Raw genomic sequence first — 16,947 nt, 5'->3', positions numbered from 1 at the left:
TCACAGGCAGAAAACAAAATAAATCTTTATTTCCCTCTCTTCCATAAGGCACTGACCATATGCTGTAGCATTGGGCAGTCTGGAATCTTTTTCCAACTCTTACAAAATTTTTCCCCTAAATGACTATGCCAGAATCACCTCACCTTTGCCTCTTTCTGCAATTCTTAAAATGTCTCTTTTTTTTTTTTTTTTTTTTTTTTCCTTCCCTCTCCTTTTTTTAATTTTGTTTCAAGAAAATGAGAAAAGGGGAGCACAAAGCAGTTAAAAATTCCTTCATGGCCTGGAAAATGCATTCCCACTAATCTGTATTCCCCAGAGCTGCTGCTGGCAGTGGGAGAGCAGCTTTGCTTCTGCAGGGACAGAGTGACCCTGGGAATGCTGTCCCATGTGCAGAGAGGAAATAAATAAAAGATAAAACCTCTTTCCTTCCTTTTCCTTCCTCCTTCATAAAAAATAAACCTCTTTTCCTTCTTCCTCCTCCTCCTCTCCCTTTGGGGTTTCCCTTTGGGGTTTCCCTTTGGGGTTTCCCCTTGGGGCAGGGATCCTTCTCCCCCTTGATGTTGTGATGCAGGAGGCCTTTCCTTGCTCACTTTTGAAGGAATTCACTGTTTTTCCACTTTTATTTAATGGAGGAGAGGGTGGGAGCCTGCTGTGGGTTTATTTCAGCCCTGGAAGAGCTGTCCCCCTCTTTCCAACCACGGAGCCTCTCCCTTTTCCCAGGTTCAGTGGAGCATTAATTATTGCAGTTTGATCTTTCTGCTATAAAATTCCCAGTGAGCTGCAGCTGCAGGCCCGTGGGCAGGGATTTATCCCCCGTGGGGAGCTGTGCTTGGGGGTTGGTCCATGACTCAGCTCCATTCTCTGCCATTGTGGGGCTCTGCAGGGCAGGGGAATGAGGTCACTGCCTCAGCCACTCCAGCCCTGTTTCCTTCCCTTTTACAGTGGGGAAAGGCTGGGAAAATTGGGATTGTTCATCCTGGAGAAGCTCTGGAGTGACCTAATTGTGGCCTTCCAGTGCCTGCAGGAGCAGCAGGAAATACACAGAGGGATTATTTACCAGGACAGGATGAGGGGGATGGTTTTAGACTAAAAGAGGGGCACTTTAGATGGGATCCTGGGCAGGAATTGTTCCCTGTGGGGGGGGCAGGCCTGGCACAGGTGCCCTGGAGGTGTCCAAGGGCAGGCTGGAACAACCTGGGGTAGGGGAAGGTGTCCCTGCCATGGCAGGGGTGACCCTGGATCAGCTTTAGGCTCTTTCCAACCCAAACCAGGCTGGGATTCCATGAAAACCAAGTCTGTACTGAACTCTGCTGCTGTCCATCCCTTCCTCTCTACAAATATCCCAGGGCTGCCCCTGCCCTGGCTGTTTGTGTCCCCCACTGCTAAAATTTCAAGTATTAACAACTCCAGTTCTTGGAAATCTGTGTAACTGGGGCAGCAAAGGCAACTGTTTTATTTGTGTGAATTGAAAACTGTTCTGCCTTATATAAATATTTAAAAATGCCTCATCTTGTAGTTTATACCCCTGCTGTCACCTTTATTCTTGTGCTTCCCTCTCAGTGGCAGAGGGCTGTGGTTTAATGGTGAATCTGTAGTCACCACAATGAACTTTATCAATCAGTTGAGAGTAGCCTGAGCAGGAGCACCTTCTGTTCCTTGGGAGGGCTGTTGTGTGTTCAGGTGTCCCTGGAGCCCCTGGAGAACAGTTTATTTCTTACCTGCTGTTAACATTTGTGTTGTTACAGTTGTGACCCTGCACATTAAATATCTTTACCTTTGTGAAGGCAATAAAACTTGAAATGCAGATGGGGAATGGATCTGTAGGAGCACTGGAGGGGTGCTGTGTGTTCCTCAAGTGCCCCACCCTTGAAGAACAGTTTATTTCTTACCCTCTGTTAACATTTATGTTGTTACAATCTTGGCATTGCACATAAAGTATATTTACATTTTCCAAGGCAATCAAACTCTTCAGATGCAGATAAGGATTGGATTCATGGAGGCAATCTTGGGAGTGTTGTGTGTTCCTCAAGTGTCTTTGGAGCCCTTGAAGAGAATTTAATTTCTTACCTTGGTTAATCCTTATGTTGTTACAGCCCTGACACTGCACATGAAAGCTGCCCTTCAACAGATTTACATTTTCAGAGGCAATAAAACTCTGGAGATGTAGATAATGGATCCATAGGAGCACTGTAGGAGAGCTGTGCACTCCCTCCAGTGGCAGCGGAGCCCTTGAAGAAAAGTTTATTTCTTCTGAGCCCAGAATCTCCACACTGCACATAAAAGCTGCACTTAAATATATTTACTTTTACAGAGGTCATAAAGCTCTTCACACAGAGATAGTGGATGTGTAGGACAGTGTGGGGAGGCTTTGCTGTGCCCTAGGTGTGTGTTCCACCTGTCTCCCTGACTCCTGGCAGCAGATAAGCTTTATCTCATTTTTTTCTTTGTTCTTTAGTAGGTTCAGTAAAAGTATTTAGTGCTGGGACAGAGATTAGGCTGAGCTGAGCTCTCTGTTTTGAGTTTGGCTCTCAGTTTTGAGGCTGGTTCTTAAAGGATGTGGTAGAAGAGGGAGATAAACCCAAAGACAAGGTGAGGAGGGCATGGGCACTCCATTATTTTTGCTGCTTCAGGCTGGAGAGCTGCACAAGGGAATGAAAATCCAGCAGTAATGAATTCCAGCAGGTTCCTTTGCACAGAAGGGTGATCCTGATCTATTATCACTTGGTCTTATCAGGGCCTTTCCCAGTGACTGAGGTGATAACAGCAGTGTGGCTGGGCAGGGAGGGCTATTTATAGACACATTTACTCAGAATCAGAAAGTAAATAAAGGCCTTTTATGAGAGAGGATGTTCTGAGCCTTGGGCAGGTTCCATTCTGAGAGCTGAGCTCAGCCAGTGCATGTTTAATTGCAGTTCATTGTTGCTTTACAGGATGGATCAGTGTTTCCCAAAAATGGGGGAATTGTCCTGGAGTGAGGGGAGATGGGACCATCCCTGGGGCAGGAGGTTGGTTCACATGCTCTGTTTGGCAGGAGTGCTGCTGTCCCTGGTGGGTTTGTGCCATCCCATAAATGCAGGGGTTCATTTCCCTCCTTTCAGGCTGCTGTGTCCCTGAGAGCATCCTGCAGGAAGGCTGGCAGCCTGGCTGGGGTGGGTTTCCAGACCTGGGGATCAGGGGACAGCCCTGGTTTGCTGCAGGGTCACTCTGAGGCTGTCCTGGCTCACCCTCCTCACCAGAGACCTCCCTGGGACCCTTGGTGGGACCTGGGACTTGCTTTGAAGCAATTCCAGTGCCAGGAATTCCCTGCTGTGTCTGGAGAGCAGGAGACCCAGGGCACCACTCAAACATCCCCAGGTGAGGCCACACCTGGAGTGCTGTGCCCAGTTGTGTCCCTCAGCTTGGGAAGGACATTGAACATGTCCAGAGGAGACAGCGAGGCTGTGAGTGAGGGGCTTGGAACACAAACCCTGAGAGGAACAGCTGAGGGAGCTGGGGGTGTTTGTCCTGCAGGAAAGGAGACCCAGAGTGACCTCTCACTCTGTACAGCTCCCTGGAAGGAGCTGTGCTCAGGTGGGCTTGGTCTCCTTCTCCAGGCAGCACTGGCACAATGAGAGGGCAGAGTCTCAAGGGAGATTTAGGTTGGATATTAGTTTCTGATGGAAAGAGTGATAAAATGCTGGAATGGTCTGGCCAGGGAGGTGGTGGGGTCACCATCCCTGGATGTGGCACTGGGTGACATGGGCTAGTTGAGGTGTTAGGGCTGGGTTAGACTCTGTGATCTTGGAGGTCTCTTCCAACCTCTCATTCTGTGATTCTGTGAATTCCCCTCTCCTCCAGACTGCCCTGAAGTCACAAGGCAGTTGTGAAACAAAACAATCCTCACCCTACATGGGAAAGCTTTCCTGTAGTCACAGGCCTGGTGGACAGTTCCTCGGAACTGTGATGGAGGAATCCTCCCTGCAGTCATGTGCAGCAGCTGAGACAATGCACTATTTTCACTTGGCAGCCTCCAGGAGAGCTTTCACGAGGTGTTTATAGGGAAGAGAAAGGAAAAACATGCCACAGAAGTTTGCCTGGACTTTCCGACAGCCCAGATCTTATTATGGCCTTAAACCCCTGCTGGAGCTCCTGTCTGAGCTGCCAGAGCCTTGGCAAAGTCTCTGCTGGGGCTGAGAGGCCTCGGCAGCAGTAGGAGGTGAGAAATGACAAAGGAAATGTCCTGAGCACCATAAAAACACAAATGTATTTTTAAAAGGGTGATGGTGTATATTAGAGCATGCTCTTATGTCACCTCCTCACAGTGGCTGCCAGGCTGGAGCTATGGAATGTGGAATTGTGGAATATGGAGTGTGGAATTATTCTGCTTTGTTACAGCATGTTCTTGATTATGATTTCAAATCTGGCCTGTTGTTTTATTCTTGGTCCTCCTACTCAAGATCCCTCCTCTGTACTAATGTTTTTATCAGCTCTGGAAGTCTCGTGTGTTCTGGGGATTAAAAAAAAAACAACAACAGAACAACCAACCAGAAAAAAGAACTGAGAATTCAGGGTAGAAGAAGAAGGAAAGGTGAGAGAAGGGGGTATACAGGTATATGTGGAAAAATATGTATTCTCATGCTGCTTAAAAAGTTGAGGGAGAGCCCTAAAAATCAACTCAAGTCTTGTGTTCTGGATTTTCTTTCAAAGCTCTTGGGGTGCTTGGCCCCTGCAGTGAGTCCTGCCAGAGCCTCCTGGTGCTGCCAGTGCCCTTCAGGACCTGTGGGATTCATTGCTGGATATTTTACCTTGCCCTGAGATTCACATTCTGAAGGGAGGTGAAGGAATAAGAGTTTGAAATAGGGAGAGGAGAAACAGGGTGGGACCCCCAGTTTGGAAAGCTCAGGATATCGAATATCCCCATTTCTAGTGGGGAGAGTGGGAGTTCCAGGTGATGTTTGGTGGCAAAGCTTGCAAAGAGCTTTTATTTATTTATAAATATTTGCTTAACACTGCCTTGGGTGCAGGTTGCAAGGCATGGAGGATTTTCCCTCCAGTCCTCATGTGGGCAAATCCTGTATCTTAGCAGATCATTAAGATTCTGCTGAAGGCTGGGATAAGTGGGTTTTTTTGGGTAATATTTTTATTCAATTTTTTAATTTCAATTTTTTTCCTATTAACCTCGGTGCAGGCATGCTGGTGCCGATCTCCCCCTGATTTATTCCATTTGATGAGCCGAGGAGCACGAGGCCTTTTCCAAGTTTGCCCAGACAATGGCTGGATTCTGCAGCCATCATCCCGTGACTCAGCCACAATCACCCCTTTCCTTGTGCCCATCCCAGCCCCAATTTGCTGCTGCAGCTCTGCCCCGGGCTGGGAGCTGCAGTAATGATGGGCTGAGCTGGCCAAAGGCATCACAGGCTCTGCTCTTCCTCCCCTTTGTCTGCCCGGCCTCTCTCAAGCTGCTTTTGACCTTCCCTACAAGTTTCTCACATTAGCACTCCACCAGAAGAATTGGAGATGATGAATAGTCTGGGCCATGTGATGCCTGATGTTGTAAGCACATATTATATTATTAACTTTATATTCATTTCAATATTAAAATGAATGTTGTATGTTTAATGTTGGAAAGCTTTGCTGTATGAATACAGTTTCTTTTAGTTCTGCTGTTCACAAAACTTAGAAATTGTAGTGTGATAAATATATTTTTTTCTTGGGCTGCAGCATGGTGATGTAGAAAGCTTTTGTTCATGTGGCTAACCCAGAGAATGGTAAAAAAGATAATCAAGGAATTCTTCACATTCTTGGATTATTTTATCTGGATGAAGATAGGGCTGAGGAACACCAGAACTCCAGGGAAGGAATTTATTGATCAGGGTGTGTGCACAGGACTGGAGCCACAAAAAAAAAAAAAGCAAGAAAAAAAAAAAAAAAAAAGCTGATTTGCAGGTTGGGGGGAGAAGATTTTGAATAATGCATGAAGGGCTATGAATGTTCAACATGTTGATGAATTTATCAGTGTTTTCTGAGTTAGTGTGAGCTCCTGGCTGAATGTCAAGCACCTTTTGCTTTATTGTCTTTGTCTCCTATTTGTCATTTTTTTTTTTATAAAATCTTTTAAAATTTACCAGGAAAGTGAACCTTGTCTTTCACACCTTAGGGTTTAACTTTTCTGTGTTCCAGATCCTGTGCTGCTTTTTTGAGTGTATAACTCTTAACCTCCCTGGTCTGTCAGCTGCTGTTCTCTCGTTTTATTCAGACAAAACAATTCCTCTCCAGGCCTGAAACTCAAGAACACCTTGTTGTCTCAGGCCTCAGAAAGTGCAAACAAAATGAATTGTGGGGGAGCAAAATGGGGGTAAATTATCATTACCTGAAGCTGTAGTGGGAGGATTAACCCCTGATAAGCAAATGGACCAAATTTACAATTGGCAGAAAAACCTGTGACCATTTTGGTGCAGCCTCAGAGGCTTCTGACAGCCCAAGGTGTGTCTGTGAATAAATTCCCAATTTTATTATCTTCATCTTGTCTGGCCTCTGTTCCAGACAGCCATCCCAAGGCATCACATGAGTGGAATGGGATTTAAAAGCACTGGATGGGCTCCTTTTCCTGCCCTGCTCTTGCAGGGTTGACAAAAAAAAATAAAAATCCTTCAAGATGTCCAGCTTCTGCTTCTTGTTTGTTCAGGGCTGCCTGGCCTGGCTGCCAGACCCTCTTAATGCCCTTTAACCCCCTGCATCCCATAGGTGGGGAGATAAACACAGAGCACTTTCTCAGGAGCAGGGAATAACTGGGGTTGGGGCTTCTGCAGGAAGTTTAAAAAAAAAACATTGACTTAAATCAGTCCTGTCTTCAGGCTCAGCATCTCTGTTCTTTGCCATTTGCTGAAGTTTTATAGGAGTCCAGGATCTTTTACAGCCTTGATGATTCTAAAGCATCTGTTGCTGTGTTTTGGAAGTATTTTCTTCAAAGACCATGGTCATCAGTCAGTTTATTCAGCTGAATTTTCCCAGCAGTTTTTTATATTTGCCTGTGCCACACTGTTGGGACAAAACACCTGAATGCACAGCACATAAATCCCATAAATTTGCAGCTTGACAACAGGCAGAGCTGTAAAATAAATGTGTGTAATAAATAAATTAAATAAATAAAAAAGCATGAGGGGCTGTGGTTAATGCAGGAGGTTTGTAGTGCTTCTCTTTGCTGGGGAATTGAGGATTTGATAATTAACTCACAGGCAGCAGTGTAATCCTGTGCTGTTCACATTACCTGTTTCCAAAGGAGTAATTCCTTTATCTGCAGCTGTGACAGCCCTTGTAGAGGAGTGGGATGTGCTTGGGGCCGTTCCCTGAGCTGTGCCCAGCCTTGTCTTTGCCTGGAGAGCATTCCCTGGATCCCTCAGGGCTCAGATCAGGATTTGGGAGTGTGCACAGAGCAGTGTGGAGCTGCTGTTTGGTACAGAGGCTGCTGGAGCTCTGGAAAATGGGATTTCCTCCCAGTTCTAGTTGAGTTCTGTGGAACTTCCCCTCTTCTTTCCATGGCAGGGGTTGAATAAATCAGTCTTTAAAGTCCCATCCAACCCAAACCATTCTCCTTTCCCTCTTTGTTCTCCAGCTGTGCCAGTCCATGAGTTCCCAGCAGCACCCTGAGACCCCTCAGAGGTAAAACAGGAACAATAAGAACACCAGCACAGGAAAAAGCCTTGGAAATGTGATGCCACCCTCCCAAACTGAAACCAGGATGTGCCCAGTTTAAATTTGTTTTTGCTGTTAATAAAAGTCTTTAAAGAGAAAGGGAAAAAATAATTGGCTAATTCAGTTCTTTGGCAGCTCAGGTGTCCCTGGTGTGGCTCTGGTGGCTCCAAGGCTGTCTCAAAGAAATCAGGGCCAGTCTCAGAAACTGGAAGTTTAAAGTTCATAATTATATTTCCCTTTTTATTTTTCTTCCTAGGGGTATCTGGCTTTGCAGGGGTTTTTCTTCTCTGTGCTGCACATTTTTCCCTTCCCCACTGATGTTTTTACCCAGTGTTACCATTTGTGTTTTTCTGGTTGGGGACTTGTTGGTGCTTGTTCTCTTGGCTGCTTTTCCATGATTTCCCAGAGATTTCCCTGTCCCCCAAAGCAAATGTCCAGCTTTGCCCAGGCTGTTGTTTCCCACAGGGTTCTTTTGTTGGGAGCAGTTCAGGTTGCTGCAGTGCCAGGCAGTGGCTGGGAATGGGAGGCAGAGCTGGACAAATCCCTCTCCCCTTCCCCAGGGGCTGCTCTGCCTCCCCAAAAACTGCATTTCAGCTGTCAAAAACTGCAGCAGATCCCCACTGCAGAATTATTTGTTCGTGCTTAAGAGCCATGCATTTGTTCAAGGCTTGTAAACACTGTCAGCAAGGTTTTGACAGGAGTGAAAAATGAATTTAAGTTGCTGGTGCAGAGGGAAATAAAACCAGCTTTGGCTCTGCCTGCAGCCTGCCAGGGTAAAGCAGAGGGAAGGAATCATTCCCTGTGAGGCCCTGGCACAAGTTCCCAGAGAAGCTGAGGATTCCCTGGATGTGCCCAAGGCTGGATGGGGTTGGGAGCAGCCTGGGACAGTGGAAGGTGTCCCTGCCCATGGCAAAGGGATTGGAACTGGATCAGCTCCAAGGTCCCTCCCAGCCCAAACCATCCTGGGATTCTGTGAAATCCAGTCCTGTGAAATCCAGCTTGGCCTGTTATTTCTTGTGGTTGTGGTGCTGGGACAGGTTGGGCACAAATTTGCAGAAAGCAGAGTTCAGTTCACATTCTGTCTGGTTATCACATCACAAAGGACAGCCTGAGCCTTTCTCCACACCTGTGGTGTCCTACCAGGCAGAGCAGTTCATGACTAATCCCAAAGCCTTTCTCTGCAGGAAACATCGTGTTCCTGCCATGGCACAACGGTGGGAGGTGTGATAAAATGTATTTTAATTGCACTCCAATTTCTTGAGTATGGATTCTTTATTTATAAAGATGCACAGGCAGAGCCTTTTGTGGTTTTGCTCCTTGAGCTGAAGCAGCTCTGATCTCCTGAGCTCAGGACTGCAGTGGGCAGATGCTGTGAGCTTCCATGGAATTTGGGTAAGGAATTCATTTCCATGACCAGGTTCTCCTCAAGAGCTCTCCTGCCCATTGTGGGTGGGAGTTGTGACTTTGGGCATTTTTCCTGTGTTTAACCTGGTAAACAATGTTAAAATAATTTATAGCTGTGGAATAGGCACATCAGTGATAATCAGGATGGGTTCTGCTGCCTTCAGCCTGATCTTTTTCTCCAGGAGAATAAGAAATGGGATTAGGGAAGGGAAGAGTGGGCAGCAGGAAGAAGCTGAGCTGTAGAAATATTTTCTGGACATTTCTGTCCAGACTTCTTGTACTTGTAGAAGTTCTGGATTCTCCTGTGGAATGACTTGAGAGCCAGGACAGTGATTAGATTTTCCTTCACCTGGCTGGGTGTGAGACTGAAAAAACCTCAAGTTCACAATCAGCAGGTGTGTGCAAGGCCTCTGTTGTGTCCCACACACTGGGAGCAGCTCAGAGCAGCCTCACCTGCTGTGCTGAGCCTGCTCTGAAGGAGTTTGGTGTCCTTGTGAATGGGTTCCTGTGCAAGGGGCTGGGCAGAGAACCAGAGGCAAGCTGAGCTTCTCCCAGAGCATTCAGCTTCAGCAGTGCCTTTCAGAGCAGGGGGTGGCAGGAATGGTCACACAGGAGCTCTGCAGCTTGCAGGGTGGCTGAGGCTGCCCTGGGAGCTGCACAGTCCCTGCACATCCTCCTGCTCCCCTGACAGCCCCATAATTTTCCCTCTGAAGGAATGCAGGCACGGCTGCTGCTTTGACTTGATGTTGTTGACCTGTGGTGTCATTAAATGCAGGTTTTGTTTGAACAGCCCGTGTGGGCAGCCAGGAGACACAAAGGAACCTGCAGATGATTTTTATTGTGGTTCCAGTAACAGGCTGGAGCATCTTCCTCGCTGGGTGTAATCAGGGGGTGTAATTAGGCAATGTTTTCCTGTGCAGTAACTCCTTTTAGCAATTTTCTTCACAAGGAGTTGCTGTTCAAAGGTCTGCTTGCTGCTTGAAGTAGAGCCCAGGTCTAGAATAAAGCTTTAATATTAAACCTGTCCTTTATGGTGAAACACCTGACACGAGCAAAGGGGGCAGGGTCTGCTCTGCAGAGATCTGATGTCTCACCAGGGAGGTTCAGGGATAAACTCCCTCATGGCTCTGATGTTTGGGAATTTTGATTTTTGGCAAAGAGCTTCTGTGCAGAGGGTGTTACAACAGGCACAAACACAACTTCATTCGAGTGCTGCATCCTCTGTTCCAGCCAGGCTCTAATGGAATCAGCCTTTCCCACTAAATTAATATGTGTTCCATGGAGCCCATCAAGTAACATTTAATTTACTTCAGTGAGACTGGGCATGTGGGATCAACATGATCAACGCTGGGGATAATCAGGAAGAATCCCTGTATTGTACAGCATCTTAAAAATGCTCATTTAGACAGAGGTAGCAATTGTTGATGCAATTTTATGTCTAATTTAGTGCAAAACTAAGACTGGAAGGAAAATGATCTCTTGGGCAAAGATTCTAGAATCAGAATGGTGAATTGTTCATTTGTTTTGTTTTTTGTTTGTCTCTTTTGTTTTATTTAACAAGACCCAGGAGGTTGTGGTTGCCCCATGCCTGGCAGTGCCCAAGGCCAGGCTGGATGGGGCTGGGAGCACCTGGGACAGGGGAAGGTGTCCCTGAATGGGATGAGCTTTGAACTCCTTCCAGCCCAAACCACTCTGGGATCCCATGGAAAGGAAAGAAGCTTCATGGAGTTCTTTTTTTAAATGAAATCCATCTTGCCTGGTGCAGATCTTTGGAGCTGCTGGAGCTGTTGGTGTTTCCCCAACTCCCTCCCAGCCTCAGGAGTGGTTTGGTGAGGGGGCAGAGGTGGCTCTTCCATGGCTGACACATGGTTCAGTGGATCCTGACACTGCAGCTGAAGTTTGGTGGCAGGAGGGATTTCCTTTCCCTTTCCCTGATGGGGACACACTCCAGTTGAGGACTGAAAGCCTCAGAGTGACACAGGACCATGGTCAAAGTTTCTGTTTTCTTTTTGGACATTTTCTTCCCTCCACCACCCTACAAAAAAGGCTCTTCCCGAACAGTTTTGCTTATGGAATAAAAACTTTGTCATTAAGTATGGCTTGGTGAATGTTTTATTCCTTGAGGGAGGGATATTTTTAATGAAAGAATAATCCAGTTGATAGCATCAGGCATCATTAACGATCAGTTGCTCTGTTTTTGCCTTTCTGCCTTGAGCAAAAACATTCTTAACCCAGCATGTTTGCACCTGGTGCCTTCTGTGAGCGTGTTGTTGGTTGGTAAAATCAAACCAGACATCTAAAATCCCTCCAAAAGGCAATTATTGAACAGCTTTCATAGGGCAGACTTGTCTAAAACAGGCTTGCTGTTCCAAAGGGGTTTTGTGACTCTGCTGTGTATTCCTGACTGGGACAGGGGAAAGGAAAGGATCCTGTTCCTTGAGAGTGGTTTTAAGGCAGAGTCAGCACAGAGCTTGGTGTAATCCCACAAACACTGAGGCTGGAAAGGCTGGGGAAGCTTTAAGGGCTCTTATCCCGAGGTGTCTCCATCTCTTCTCGGGAGCTGGTGCCATTTCCGAGGGAGCAGAGCTGTCAGTGACTCAGCTTTACAAGAACACTGCTTTAAGCAGTGCTAATCCTGTTCTGTTTGCCCAACATCCTTCCCAGAGAGCCGGGCTCCTTTGTTCTCCTCTCAGGCTGGCAGAAGGAATGACAGAACGCTCCTGGAATGTGATGTGTCACATCTGGGAAGAAAGGGCTTCAGAAAAGTCAGACTTGTCCTTTTATTTGCGGGTGGATGGAACTCTGACACGTCCTTGGAAGGTGGGAAAGAAGGAAAAAAAAAAAAAAAAAAAAGTCTGGCTAGGTTTGAAATTCATGTTGCTGATCTTTTTTTAGAAGAAATAACTAAAAATGTAATAAAAAGCCTCAAAGTCTGGGAGCTTTGGATGGCAACGTTTCTGAGTCAGAAAAAGGATTTTTGGATGCAGCTGGAAACCATTGCAATTGCTGCATGTGAGCCAAGAAATGAAATGTGTTTGGGGAGCAGAGTTCATATCCTGCTGCAAGGATGGGAAGGCTGCTGCTTTTCCAGCCATTTCCCCTTTGGTATTGCAGAATTGTGGAACTGTGGAATGTCCAGGGTTCAGCAGCTCCTGCTTGTCCTGCTGGGCAGAGCTGGTTCCTCACCAGGTCCTTCCTCTCCTGGGGATGAGGGCAGCTCCTGCAGCTCTTGGGCATCCTGAGGACATTTTGGGCTGCACCCCCTGGTTCTGTCTGCCAGGGAGCAGAGGGGCATCCACAGCCTGCTGGGATTACAACTTGTGGAAGAATTCTCTGACTTCAGATGGTAGCTGAGGAGAAAAACACTGATTAAAATAAATGACTGGGAGAATAATTGAGTGTGGTGAATAATAAAGGCAGCAGAGCCATAATTAGCATCCTCTCAGTGCCCTGACTCCTGGATTTTGGGAATGTGCAGCAGCACAGCTGCCAAGGTCCCTTTAAAGTCGGGTGTGTGGCAGCAAACACAGGATGATCACAGCAATGAGCAATCTTCTTATTGTCTCACCTCCCTGGAAGCTGAAATGCAGAATTAATCCTCCACTCCATTGTCATCCCCTACCTTCCTGCTGGGCTCCTTCCTCTCTGCTCTTCCAGTATTTTCCCGAGGTTTAAGTGTGAGGGGAAAGTAAGATTGGCATTTTGAGCTGTTAAATGAGGTTAATCAGCTTGGTGGTGGGTGGGAGGAACGTGCTCTGGGGTTAAGAATTTGATATTAATGGTTAGCAGGACCCTTCTTGCCACACCTGTGAAAATTCCCTTCAGTCAGGCAGAAACTTTTTAAAAATCTGGTTAAAAGCTGGTTAGAACTGGTTAAAGATCACCTGATGGTTTTATTGTAATTAAGAGAAACAGGGGCTGTGGGAGGGTGTGTGGAAGGTGGCACCTTCTCCCCTTTTCCTGAAGAACCTGGTTTGGGTTTGCTGGGTGGGAATTTGGGCTGTAAATCTCTGCAAAAAGCACAAAGCAAAGAAATGGAGCTGCTGGGATTCCTGCAGGATGAGGAAGGTTGGTCTGAGCAGACTTGGGATGTGTAATTCTGGCAGCTGAATGCTGGGGAGGAACTCGAATCCTTTCTCCTGGTTTTGGCAGAGTCAGGGAAAATAAAATACACAGATGAGGTTTTCCAGAAATGCCTCCCTCCCTCTGCAGAAGGCACAGGGCACGGTGAGGAGGCAATTCACAGGAGGGCTGGATGCAGCCAGGATCCCTCCTCCTAAGAGTTAAAACCTGGAGAAGCAGCAGATCAGTTTTTGCAGTGTCTGCTGGACTCCCATCCACCACTGGCAGCAGGAGCAGGAGGGATGATTGCCCTGTAACAGGAGAAGCAGCTCACACATTGCCAGTATAATTGCCTGCTTTAATTAATTTCACCTTCTTGCCTCTGATACCAGAATGTGAAAGTCAAAGTTGCTATTTTTGTAGCAATGCACATGTAATTAGTACAAAACCCACCCAGGGCATGGAAATCCGAGCTGAAACGTTTGGTGACAAATGCAAATTCCAGCCTAAATATTTTCCTCTGCTTGCCAGTGAATCGATGCTGGTGAAAAGATGCACAACAAGTCCTCCTGCACAAATCCAGCTCTCCCAGGCTGCTGTGCTGGGTGTTCCTGCCCCAGGGCAGCAGGGGAGGGTGGATGGGGTGGGAATGTCCCCAGAGCTGCAGCCTGCACTCTGTCCTTCCCTGCCCAAACATTCCCTCTGGTCCTTCCCTGCTGGATCCCAGAAACTTGGGAGCTGTGAGCTTTCTGGCACTGATCCCCAGGAGGACACTTCTTTTGAGCTGAGGCTTTGGAGAAAGCTTCCACATTTGGGTGATGGAGTTAAAATCACTGATGGGTAGTTAAATAGAAGTGTGTGCTTTCACATGGTGAAGGGTTTGGAATTTGATGTTTTTATAATACAGTAATAGGTATGGGACAAGAGAGAGGATTTTGGGTGTTGTCTCCTTTCTATCTTCCTTCTTCATGATTTCAGGCAGTGGTTTCTGGTTGGACAGTCAGTGCTGCACTGAGGGTCACAGGAATTCAGTTACTGGGTCAAAAGTATAAATAATATAGGTGTTAATTCTCTATGGGACTGTTTAGCTTTAAAAGACCTTGTAGCAGCTGGATTCATCTCCATTTTGCTCACCTTGAGCTGGTAGTAGAAGTGTTGTAAAACTCTCTGTACTTTAGATAAGATTTAATAAACAACCAAGCCCAAACACGAGAAAATTCATCTTTGTGTTTTTAATCCTGACCCTGAGTGAAGACAGAGGAAAATGAAGACAAGGCACTAATTAAGTGGTGCAGATACCAGCTTTACACTTTCCAGGTGGGGTTAGCTCTGAGGGCAGAGCTGTGTCCAGGGGCACAGTGCCCTCCAGCCACCATCCCTGTGCCTTGGGAAGCAGGATGGATCCTGTTTTGGTGGGTTTAACCACTGCATTTTCTTGGATTCCATGGATTTCTGGCCTCACAGCTCCTGTTGAACTCTGAGAAGTGTAGAAATAGCAACAGAAGGCACATGGAGAGTCTGTTCTCAGGATTCTTCTTGGTTTGTGGTATCCAAAGTTTCTTTTCCAGGAGTGTGATTTGTGTTGTCCCAGCAGAGCAGGCAGGTGTGGGGTGGCACAGAGAGGGGCACACACTTGCCTTTCCCTCTCCCCCAAACTCAAACCATGTCCATGGATTTGTATCATCATTCTTCCAGAATCTTTCCAGTTAATATTGTCACATTCTGGCTTTGCTGTAAAGGGTTTCAGTGCTTAAAAACAGGATTTTTTTAAACACTTAAACCAATAATTGTAGCACCCCAGAATATTTGGGTTGATGGCAGCCTTAAAGTCATTTTTCCCTCCCTTCCACACACCAGGCTGCTCAGAGCCCCACTAATGACCTCAGACATGCTGTGAGTTTAATTAAACAGGTTTAGCTCTGGCTCCTTCCCTGCCATGCTCAGCACTGAGTGTGGGCACCCAGACAAGTCCCCAAGTGCTCTCCTGGCAGTTGGGCTGGGAAGTGACTGGGGCATGGAGATTATTGAGGATTTGGGTACAGAAGGCACAGAAAATATGGATTGCTTGGGCTGAACTGGGAAATTCTAAGGGTTTTGATTGACATCACTTCCCTCATTCTTTCTGGACCAAAAACTTCCCACCTTATTTGCAGCCAAATATCAAATGAACTGAAAGAGAGGAAATTTAGGTTAGAAATGAGGAAGGAGTGAGGGTGGGGCCTGGCACAGGGTGCCCAGAGGAGCTGAATCCCTGAAGTGTCCAGGGGCAGGCTGGAACAGCCTGGGAGAGGGGAAGGGGCTGGAATGGGCTCTTGGAGGTCCCTCCCAGCCCAGAGATCTGTGCTGGCTGTGAGAGCAGCAGCAATTCCTGCTGATCCCAATAAAAGTGGAGACAGCTTTTCTTCCCTCCCAGCCTCACTGTTCTGCTTTGAGGGACACCATCTGCTCTGCATTTCCAGTAACTGCCATCCTCCCACAGCTATCAGCACACTTGTGATTCTGAGGGAATAAAAAACTTTTCTCCATAATTAACACTTTGCACATCTTGTCTTTCAGATGGGAAGAGGAGCTGACGAGGAGGATGAGCCTGGAATCCATGGTGGAAACCTTGAGAGAGGTGAGGTTTGAGCAGTTTGGAGTGAAGGGTGCAGGGCTTTTCTGCACCTTTGGTCAGGCTGCTCAGCATTTTATTTGTGTTTTAATTCAAAATCTGCCTTCTGAGTGGAGCAGCAGATGAAGTTGTAACAAAATTTGTGACAAAGTGGGAGGAGAGAGTGGAAGTTACAATGGAGGATAACAAATTTCACTAAAGATTAAGTTCCATTCTAGCCCCCTTTCTCCTGGTGCTTGCCAGGCTGCTCAGGCTGAGTGAGGAGCTGTGCAGGGCTCTCCCCTCACTCCTGCTGTTTTCCCTTGCAGGAGGCACAGGAAGCAGAAGCTCTCCAGGAGGAGCTGAATGAGAAGATTGAGAGGCTGAAAGCAGAGCTGGTGGTCTTTAAGGGTCTGATGAGTGATGTAAGTACAGAGAGCCCTCTGTGGCTCTGTGTGTCCTGCACATGGCTTCACCCAGGTGATCAGTGCTGTGTAATTAGTGATGGCTGCTGGGATCTAATGCATCAGACAGATCCCCCTTCCCTGCTTCCTGTCTGGTCTGTGTGGAGATGCATTAACTGCTGCTTACCCCATAACCAGCACTCTGCCCTCCCTCCCTTCCCCACAGCTGCTGGCAGCACTCAGATCTGGGAAAAAAGGGTTGGAAACCTCCCAGATTGGGCTGCAGGTTCAGCTCTGCAGCTCCAGGAGCTGCTGCCATGGGGACTTTGCCTGGAGTCATGCAAGAAAATCCTGTTCCTAAAGGAACACATTCTGTTGGAATCATGGAATGGTTTGTGCTGGAAGGAGGTTCAATATCACCAAGTTCTGCCATGGCAGGGACACCTGCCACTGTCCCAGGTGCTCCAGCCCCATCCAGCCTGGCCTGGACACTGCCAGGGATCCAGGGGCAGCCACAGCTGCTCTGGGAACCTGTGCCAGGGCTGCCCACCCTCACAGGGTGTTTCCCATTTTCCTTAATGAAGCTCTGAAAAGATGAATCCAGTAATAGTGGTTCAGGTATTTGGGGTTCAACCTCATGGCTTAAAAAATAAATAAAAAAATAAAAATCTTGTTTTCTCAGGAATTTTCTCATGTGCCATTAGATACCAAGTTCTCTTCAAAGCCAGAGGATCTTCTAGGCCCTGACTGGATAAAATGCTTTTATTTAAAAGTGAGAGCATGCAGATGTGTGGAAAGATAAGCCAGGTGAACATT

At 47.0% G+C, this 16,947-nt stretch overlaps 1 protein-coding gene across 1 annotated transcript in view; it reads left to right on the top strand.

Annotated features, from left to right (window-relative positions):
* Positions 1 to 16,947, top strand: part of IFFO2 (intermediate filament family orphan 2) — a 38,905-nt gene that overhangs the window by 9,424 nt on the left and 12,534 nt on the right. The window contains exons 2-3 of the mRNA XM_056508294.1: positions 15,694 to 15,754; positions 16,057 to 16,152. Of these exons, the coding sequence (XP_056364269.1) occupies positions 15,694 to 15,754; positions 16,057 to 16,152 (157 nt within the window). The remainder of the gene's footprint in view (positions 1 to 15,693; positions 15,755 to 16,056; positions 16,153 to 16,947) is intronic.

This window comes from Oenanthe melanoleuca, chromosome 21, assembly GCF_029582105.1.
Source record: "Oenanthe melanoleuca isolate GR-GAL-2019-014 chromosome 21, OMel1.0, whole genome shotgun sequence".
NCBI classification, from domain to species: domain Eukaryota; kingdom Metazoa; phylum Chordata; class Aves; order Passeriformes; family Muscicapidae; genus Oenanthe; species Oenanthe melanoleuca.
Note: the sequence above shows the minus strand (reverse complement) of the source record. Positions and strands in the feature narration are given on the sequence as shown.